The sequence below is a fragment of the Phyllostomus hastatus genome, unplaced genomic scaffold, assembly GCF_019186645.2.
Source record: "Phyllostomus hastatus isolate PE091 unplaced genomic scaffold, TTU_PhHast_1.1 phas_scaffold_1066, whole genome shotgun sequence".
Lineage (NCBI taxonomy): Eukaryota > Metazoa > Chordata > Mammalia > Chiroptera > Phyllostomidae > Phyllostomus > Phyllostomus hastatus.
In genome coordinates this window covers 34992465-35001646 of record NW_025334004.1, presented here as the reverse complement: position 1 = coordinate 35001646, position 9182 = coordinate 34992465, and the positions used below count along the sequence as shown (strand labels likewise).

Below are 9182 nucleotides of genomic sequence, written 5' to 3'. Positions count from 1 at the left end.
GAAGGGTGCTCTTGGTAGAGGTGACAGCCTTTCTTTGTAAAGGGTCGAGGTGGGTCTAAGCCTCTTTGTTTTGAGGAAGAAGCCTGGTGGCTGGAGCAGAGTGGGTGAGGGGAGCCGGTTCAGGCTGCGTAAAAGCTTCAGTGAAGGAACCCTGTGCGTGGTAAGGATGGCAACTTTCACACAGGCATGTCCATTCAGTGCTCCCTCTTGCTATGGTTACTATTCCCGTCTACGGAGGAGCGACACTGAGAGCTGGCACTCAGGGCAGGGCTCTGCACACGCGGTGCTGGAACCTGCTCCTATGGCATCTCAGACAGACTGTACACACGGGACAGGCTGGGAAGCACCCAGGCACGCCGGCCTCACCTCTCCCGAAAAACGGGAATTCCGCAAGGCAGCAAGCGGCCAGGCTGGGTGGGCGCCGGCCCATCCGAGGCCTCGCCTCCACCTGCACAACCCCAGGTGGCCACCTGCAGGCCAGGACCCCCTCGTGCCCAACCGGCCGCCGTCCCTGCACCCACGGCCCTCCCTGCAGACACCGACACGGCTCACCCCTCGGGGCCCCTCCGGCCCTGCCCATCCACAGGGAGGCGCGGCCAGCCTCGGGGCCCAGCTGGGCCGAACGAGGGTCTGGCCCCAGCTTCGTGCTCACCTCTGCACCCACCCGAAAGGAGCAGCCGAGACTGCTGCTGTGGGGCCAGCGGTGCCTCGCTCCAGAGCGCCCCCGCAGAGCCGTTGCTGCCACGGCAAAGCCGCGGTCTGTGCGGTGAGAGGCTCCGCGCCCTGCGGGCCTCCCAGGAGCACGTGCTGCAGCGCCAGCGACGCCCGGCCGCACAGGCCCTGGGGAGCCTCCGCACGTGCGCAGACCACAGGCTCCTGCCATTGGCCAGCCGCCCGCCGGAAGTCTGCACACAGCCCTCCCCTCTTCCAGCCGCTCGAGGACACTCACCAGCGCGGGTCCAGGGCCGGAACGTCTGGCGGGAAGGGGAACGGAGCACACTGCGCAGGCGTGCTCCAGACGCCCCGCCCCCGCCAGGCTTTCCCACAGCCCCGCGGAGGCACCTACCGCCTGGGGCCCTCGAGCTGAGAGGAGATGGCGGCGCGGCCCGGACCTTCCAGGGCGGAGCCCGCGGGAGCCGCGGGCCGGGCTGGGCAGGCCGCAGGTACAGCTGGGCGGCGCGGGCCTCTGTGGGGAGCGCAGGCGGCCTCTCCCTCCGAATTCCGCGGTCGGGCGGGCGGCTTGCGGGGCGGGCTGCGCTGAGCGCGGCGCGGCGGCACCGGAGGAGGACCCGCAAGGAGGGGGCGTGGGTCCTGCGGGGAGCGCAGAAGTGAGCGGCTCGTCTGATCTCGCGCGGCGTCCCGCGGGGCCTGTGGGGTCGCGGCTGGCGCGGGGCGCGCCCCTTGCGGCTCAGCGGTCGCCGTCCGGCCCTGACTGACGGCGGGCCGTCCGCGGCGCGCGCGTGCTCGGCCGCCGGCGTCCCTGCAGGCCTGGCGGGGCCGGAGCGACGCGTCCGCCCCGGGCCTCCCCCGGTGGGGCACCTGGTGAAGGGCGTGCAGGCGCTGCCGGCGCTGCTTTTGCAACTTTGAAGTAAAACAGGTCGCAAGTAGGGGCTCCGCCCGCTCCGGCTGGGTCGCGAGGCCGCAGCCGGCCCACTCCCCAGGGCTTCGCGGCTTCCCCGCGCGTCCCTCGGGCGACACGCGCCGGGGAACGGAGACCTTCCTGCCGGGCTGTGGGCCGCGTGTGCGGCCCGGGGAGCGCGGGCTCTCGGAGCTGGGACCGCGCGGGACGTGCACGCGGCGAGGCGTGAACCCTGCGCTGCGGTCCTCGCCGCGTCCTACCGCGGCGGGCGCCGCTCTGAGGCCGCGGCGCGCGGTCGGGAACGGGTAACCGAGGGTGGCGGCGTCCTCGGACGGTGGCCGCGGGCGCCGGGCCGGGCACGGGCGTGCTCGCGGCGGGCACAGTGAGTGGCTGTCCCCACCTTCGCGATGACGGAGGCCGTGCGTCTTTTCGACCGACCCCCGGCCGTTCGGGTGGTTTTCGGTGAACTTCCCCACTCTCCAGCTGCAAGGGCGGTTTAGCTTTTCCGCATTGAGTAGTTGGTCGGTGGGTTGATTTTTTTTAACTTTTAAAAAATACTTGTTTCTAGAAAGGGGAAGGGAGGGAGAAAGGGGGGAACAGCACTGTGTGGTTGTCTCGCGCGCGCCCCCTGCCGGGGGCCTGGCCCGAAACCCAGGCATGGTCCCTGACTGGGAATCGAACCGGCGACCCCTCAAGCCACTGAGCCTCGCCAGCCAGGGCTACGACTTTGTACCCTGAAAAATGTAAACATATACAAAGTTTGGAGACAAGTGTAATTACTCCACGAACCCGTCTTTCAGCTTCAGTGATGATCGGGTTTGCTCTTCGTCCTCACCCACTCCCCTCGTTCATTCGGAGCACTGCAGGCACCAAAGCACGGAATCCGCGGGCACTTCCATGTACATCTCTACGAGTTATCTGCAGGGTCAGTACTCTCCAGAAAACCAAACGCAGGGCCATCAGCTACATAACTGCTTTGTTTCACTGGGTATCCAGTCCATTTTCAAGTTTCCCTGATTGTGTCCTCAATAGTTTCAAAAGTGCATTTGTTTGAATCAAGATCGATGTGTGGTCCATTTCCTGAGACTGGTTAACATGTCCTTTTAATTAATAATCTCTTCAAGTCTGCAAGGGTCTCCCTGCTCCCCAAAATTTATTTGTTAGAGAAGCGGGGCTGCTTTTCCTGCGGAGCCTGCCAGTCTGAATGCTGCTCCGTTCGTACCCATGAGCGATGCAACGTGTTCTTCTGTGCCTGCGTGTCCTCTGAGTTGGCATTCAGATTGAGAGGCTTAGTAAGTGTGTGTCGTTCTTGGTCAGGAGCCCTATAGGAGCACATCAAGTGTCTCGTAAGTCTGGCTACCTTTCTTGTGGTGATAGTGCCCGTAGTAATAGATCTACTTCGTTAGGGAGTGAAAGAGTAAGCGCCTGTATTGATTACAAGCAAGTCAGTATGAACTACTTTACTGGGAAGCTTCAGAGTAATGATTGATTGCATATGGAGAAGCTATTTGCATTTGTATGTCCTTAAGTGAGACATCTTACCAAACTGTCTTACTAGTCCTCGTAGGTTTTTTAAAATAAGATTCTCTAGCACTTTCCAGTTGATTGTGCTGTCTGCCAGTTACGGTGAGTTCTGATTCCTTGCTTCCAGCTTTTCAGATCCCTTCTTTTCTTTCATCGTTACATCAGGAGTTCGGCCAAACTTTGAACAATATCAGCGGCGAGGTGTATCCTGTCCTGTACCCTGAGTTTTGCTAAGGGGACATCTCTGTGTCATTTCTCCCTTTAGGAACAGCTGGCCGTGAAGAGACTCAGTTTACCTCTCGTGCAGTGTCCGCCTCAGTCCCGCCCAAGGCTGCCAGGCCCTTCCTCGAGCCCCTCTCTCGTACGGGGTTCTGAGGTGTCCCGTTTTACCTCCACAGGGACCGCCCAGTCCTCACAGAAAGTTGAAGACTTGATGGAAATGGTGAAGAGGTTGCAGAAAGGTCATATGTCTCCCTTATAACTCAGGCTCAGACAGAAATGGATTCACTTCCAGACCCTACAGTTCATGGCCTTGGGAAATGAACTCATTACTCTTAATTTTAAAACTTAATTTCTTTAAATGAAAATATGGACCCATGATCCAAAATTAAAATATAAGCAGATAGCAAGCAAAACTTTTTCTTAAAACGCAGTTGCAGCCCCCTTGCTGCACCCATTTGATTCCCACTGCATTCCGTTAAACCCGGGTTTACACCTCCACCTCCCTGCCCTCGACCTCACCCCTGCTGCTCTCCGCTCCACACCCCCTACTCCCCCACCGCCACGCGGACCTCTGCACTGACTGCCTCCCACTCCCACCCACGGAGTGCAGAGCCTGTCCCCTCCCTTGATTTGGGACCCTCGAGCCTTCCCTGTATCTGAAGAATTATGTCCTGCTCCTTCCATCTTCAGTCCTTTCCCCTCTATTTCTCCTGACTACGGTTACTATAGCCTGAGTCAGTGTCTCGGTGTATCTGTTCCTTGTCTCCCCTACCTGCAGTGAGAGCCCCCGCGGCGCTCCCACCCACCCCGCCTGCCCTGCAATCTTCACTCAGCCTTCTTTCCTTCTGCAGTGGGAAGCCTAGAGCCCCGGGTTGAGGTCCTGATTAACCGGATTAATGAGGTTCAGCAAGGTGAGCTCAGGAACCTTGGTTTGTAAGCCAGGCGCAGCCATGTGAGTTGCAGGACCCCTGGTCCAGAAATTACTGTTTCACAACAGCACCACCAGGGCATTAAACCAAGCTTGATCCCAAAGCAGTTGTCACAGTAATGTGCCCATTGACCTGGGCCTGCTGCCAGCAGAGCCCCACAGGAAGGCCTCTGGAAACCTTGTTTTCCTGCTTTGTAACATCAGGGCCCCTCTAGTTTTGCTTGAAGACAGCTGTAAAATGTTACTCTTTGCAAGGAATGGTGCAGCTGGAGGCCGCACTTTCACAATGTCTGTCCTTCTTCCTTTTGGGGACAGCAAAAAAGAAAGCCAGCGAAGAGCTGGGAGAGGCCCGGACTGTCTGGGAGGCCCTGCAGAAGGAACTGGACTCACGTAAGCACTCTGGAGCTCACTCCAAGGTCCCCAGTGTCATGCCTTCCTGAACCCAGTTTTCCAGACACTCAGCTTCTTTGCTGTGGCCAAGGGCCCCTAGCCCCTCTCCAACCTCAGGTCCTACCATACTTCCACCTCAGGGCCTTTGCTGGGCTCTTCCCTCCAGATAATATAGGTTCCTGTTGCTTTACATCATCATTCAGCTCCCAGCTCAAATGTTCCGTGGTCAGGGAGAACCCACCCCAGTCGTCCCATCTAAAGACAACACCCTGCACCACCTGATCACATGCCCCCACCGCTGGCGTGTTTCTTCACAGCCCTTGCTCATGTGATGTGTTTACTTTGGCTCTCCGCTCTCTGTAAACACCTCTGTTCTGCAGGGTCCTCACAGCCACCTGTTACCAACATCAGGGCCCTTTGGTGCTCACAGGGAGTGTGGAGGGAGTTTGCCTGGAGGGGTCCACATTGGTGTTTCGGGGTAGGGCTGTACCAAACCACCCATGTGACCGTGGGCAAGCCCAGTCCCTGAGGGTGCGTTGGGTGGTCCCTGAGGACTGAACGTGTGGCTGTGTTTTCCAGTGAGTGGAGAGAAAGTGCGCCTGAAAGAGACCTTGAGCAAAAAGCAAGGTAATTGCGGCTACACCATCCCCAGGCTTCTGCCTTTGCTGCCCTTGGGAAGCTCACCGCCTGCAGAGCCGCCAAAGCCTTTTGACACTGGAATCAGCTTGCATGCCTCTTGCGGCTCCCACCAGACTTGCAGTCAATGACAAAGTCCCATCAGGTGTCCACGAGACGCCACGTGATGGGACCCTGTTACCTCTCCACAAACCTGATGCCGTGAGGGGCTCTCTCGGAGCCCCCGGTTCCTCTCCCTGCAGAGACCCTCCGGACCCTCCGGCTGCACTGCCAGGAGAAGGAGAGTGAGGCGCAGAGGTGAGAGCTCCTCGGGGCTACCTCCCCCTGCTCTTTCCTGCCCTGCCCCACCCTGCCCTCTGGTAAAGAAAGGAAGGGACGCCTCGCAGCCCACAGCGCTAGTTTTCTCCTTCTGTCGGAGGGACAGGCCACAGGCGTGTCTTCTCGTCTCACTCCTGCAGTCCTGTCACAGGTGGTCTCGCCGGGATCATCGTTCTTTGACCACAACACCAGTTCAGCCCCTTCAGCGGGTTTTCATTCTGTGCCTTCTGCTCTTCCCATGGGCTCCTTGACTGCCTGCTCTCTCACCTTCCCATCTGTCCCTTCATGGAGGGGTTGGGCCAACCCTCTGTCCTCTCAGCCTCTCACCAGTCACCCACTGCCTTCCCACCCACCCAGCTATTTGTGCGTCCACCTCCCCACCTCCTGAGCACTTAACGAAGCTCAGCTTGCAGCCAGAGGCACCGAGCCCTGGCATGCTAAGTAAGACTGGGCCTGTATGGGGAAGTCAGAGGAAACTAACGTGTGTGTGCTTCTGCACTCGACCATACCCATGTCAGTCTCCCTGATCTTCACAAAGGTATTTCCAAGGGCCATGTGCTCCTGTCCCCCACCCCCCACGAAGTTAGAAGAACCCCCATCTGGAAGGCTAGAGCAGCCCTTGGCAGAGGGAGGCAGCAGCCCCACCCCAGCCACTTCCTGGGGACACATTAGGAGAACATGTCTGAGGGCTGCCTCGCCTCCTCACAGGAAGCAGACCCTGCTGCAGGACTACAAGGAGCGGATTTCTGCACTGAACTCGGAGATTGAGGAAGAGAAGCGCAAACAGAGGCAGCTGAGGTAAAGCCCAGTGCCTGGGGGTGGGGAGGACAGCGGGGGTGGGGGGGGAGCTGGAAGGGATTGTGGGTGCGGCTGATGTCAGGGACGAGGTCAGAAGAACTAGCTGAGCTGCGGGTCAAGGCACTGAAGGTGCTCCAAGCAGAGCAAGGGACATAGGCAGCGCCCCAGGGCTGCAAACGAAGATCCCTGGCCTGGGCCAGGTTGGGAGGGGTCGCGGCCCATGACCCCTCATCCTGTGTGGTTGGCCCCCAGATTGGATTTCGAGGAACAGTTGGAAGATCTGATGGGCCAGCACAAGGACCTCTGGGAATTCCATGTGAGTCACTCAAAGAAGCCACCTTCCCCATCTTCCCCAGCAGAACCAGTTCCAAAATTCAGGGTCATCCTCCAGGCTTCCTTTCTGTCACCTGCTACACCCACTGCCCGAGCAAGTCCTGGTGGCTATACGTGAGAATCGCCTCCAGTCAGAGCCTCAGCCCCCCCCTCACTGCCTCCCACTTTCCTCCTTGTCACTCGTCCTGCCCACCCATCCCCACTGCCTTCCACGGGCCCTTCAGGGGTCAGGAGGGATCTTGATGACCCAAGGAGGGCTCGTACGTCAGGGAGATCCACGGACATGTTTGGGGACATCACAGCACAGCAGTGAAGAGGGTGAAGTGTTTACCACCAAGGATCCCAGCCTTCAAACCAGAAAATGGGCAGAGAGTGAATGTCAGATGGAAGGGCTCAGTGAGGGGCCACGCAGAGGGAAGAGGAGGAGACACTGTGCTGGGCCAGTAACTGATTCTCTGGAGAAGACCTCTGATTTGTAGTGTTGGCAGCATCCACAATAGTAAATAATTGCCCCAGGACTGCTTTCAAAGCTTAGAAAATTCCTGAACATTAACCCCTTTCGGAGCCTCTCCAGCTTGGCCCCATAGGTGTCTGGGGAGAAACAGTTCCAAGCAGAGGCAGTGGCCAGTGCAGAGGCCCTGAGGCCAGACACTGCCTGCCATGCTTGGAGGGCCAGAGTAGTGGGAAGTATGGCGTGCTGAGTGAAGACTAGGTCCAGGCAGGCCTCTCTGAGATGATTGGGGGAGACAGGAATGTGCATGGGCCTCCTTTCTACCCCCTCAGAGGCCAGAGCAGCTGGCGCGAGAGATTGGCACCCTGGACAGCAGCAAGGAGCAGTTGCTCAAGGAAGGTGAGAATGGGGAGGTTCTGGTTGGCCCCAGCCCGCCCCGCCCCGCCCCGCCCAACTGTCCCTTCTGCTGCAGAGAAATTGGTGGAGGCAAAGCTGGAGGACGTGAAGCATCGTCTGTGCTCCCAGTTTGGGGCCAAGGGCTGCTCTGCCATCACCGAGGGGCTCTTCCTCCGCAGCAAGGAGGCAGCAGCTGCAGTGTAAGACAGCAACAGGGTGGGGAGATGGGGCGGAGGGAGGATGCTACCAGCACTGATGCCCCCCACCCCCGCCCCAGACATCTGTTCGAGGAAGAGAACAGAAGGGCCCAGGAGCTCCTGGATAACACTGCCCAGCGCCATGAGCAGTTGCAGGAGAAGTGCAAGCAGCTGCAGCAGAAGAAGCAGAGGTGGGCACGGAGCCCCTCCCCAGCCCGTAAGGGAGGGTGGTAGGGAGGGTCTCTGTCTCCAGCCCCTGCCTCCTGGTCTCTGCCTGCCTTCTTGCCCCTCCTCCTGCCCTCCCCCTCTCCACTCTCCTGCCCATCCCTTTCCATCTAGGCTGAAGGAGGAGCTGGAAAACCTCGGAGTCCAGGTCACTGCTCAAGTCCAGGACAAGCAAGAGGACATGGCCAGCCCAGGAGAAGCTGTGAGCCCTGGAGTCAAGTGGCAGGAAGCAGAGACAGCTCGTGAAAGGAACTGGGGGGCGGGAAGGCAAGGAGGGGGCCCAGGGAGTCCTCAGAGGATGGTCTTCGGGGAAGAGCATTCCCACAGGGTACAGCCCCAGCAAATGTGTAGAAGCTGGCAGTGGTGGGGTGGGAAGGCACAGGCCCTGGGAGGGTGTGGCCACAGGGAGGCTTCCATCTCAGACCCTGACCTCCCACAGACCAATCCAAATCCCCTCAGAGTCAGCAAGGAGAAACGCTGCCCACCAAGCAGGACCTGATACCATCCTAGGCAAGGAGGCACCACCCTGCCCTGGAGCCTGCGCCATGGGCTTCAGGAAATAAAGGCACTATTTCTGCACAGCTGCCTCAGCCGGGTCTATGCCAGGGGCTTGGAATTAGGCGGCTCTAGACACCTGACCCCAGAGAGTGGGGCATCCTTGGCCACACTCTGGCTCTTGGCCTCAGCGGGCACTCAGACACTTCCCTAACCTCATAGACTCTGGTCTGCTCATCCCTAGGACCTACTGGTCTGGGTCCCCAGGCAGAGGATGCAGGCCTGAGACCCTCGCACAATAGGTGCAAGGGCTCTGAGAAGCCTCCCTGTGAGGGTCTCTTGCTCCGGTGTGGACTCCACAGAATCCCAGAAACCCCAGCAGTGAGGACCCAGGTGCCGCAGACAGCCCGTCAGTTGCATGCCCACAGTCGCCCCCGACTGGCTGTGGAAAAGAATGCAATTGGAAGCTAAGTGTGCATTGTGCTTTTGTGGGCACAAAACACATGAGACTTGTTACAAGAATACAATGTTAGAAAACCTCAGTGTGCTCGGAGCCGGTCACTTGGGGCTGTTGCCTCTGAGGCTTATTTCAGGTCCACCCCGTACGTTGACCCAGTTGAGGGCAATGTTGAGAGTCAGGTCTGTGCTCCTGGGTCAGAGTACAGTGAATTAAGTCCAAGGAGGTTCCCT

General features: G+C 59.2%; 1 protein-coding gene across 2 annotated transcripts; it reads left to right on the top strand.

The window, feature by feature from the left end:
* Nucleotides 1-3512: 3512 nt before the first annotated feature.
* SYCE1 (synaptonemal complex central element protein 1) lies at nucleotides 3513-8566 on the top strand. 2 transcript variants are annotated; one of them, XM_045854472.1, is made up of 12 exons: nucleotides 3513-3564; nucleotides 4177-4236; nucleotides 4569-4643; nucleotides 5223-5270; nucleotides 5522-5576; nucleotides 6306-6395; nucleotides 6648-6711; nucleotides 7512-7578; nucleotides 7652-7775; nucleotides 7853-7963; nucleotides 8112-8199; nucleotides 8437-8566. In XM_045854472.1, the coding sequence occupies exons 1-12, from the start codon at nucleotides 3537-3539 to the stop codon at nucleotides 8494-8496; spliced, it is 870 nt and encodes a 289-aa protein (XP_045710428.1). In that variant the 5' UTR covers nucleotides 3513-3536; the 3' UTR covers nucleotides 8497-8566. The 2 variants fall into 2 exon arrangements, with proteins under 2 accessions (XP_045710428.1, XP_045710429.1); XM_045854473.1 differs by having other exon boundaries at nucleotides 8457-8526.
* The last annotated feature ends 616 nt before the right edge of the window (nucleotides 8567-9182 follow it).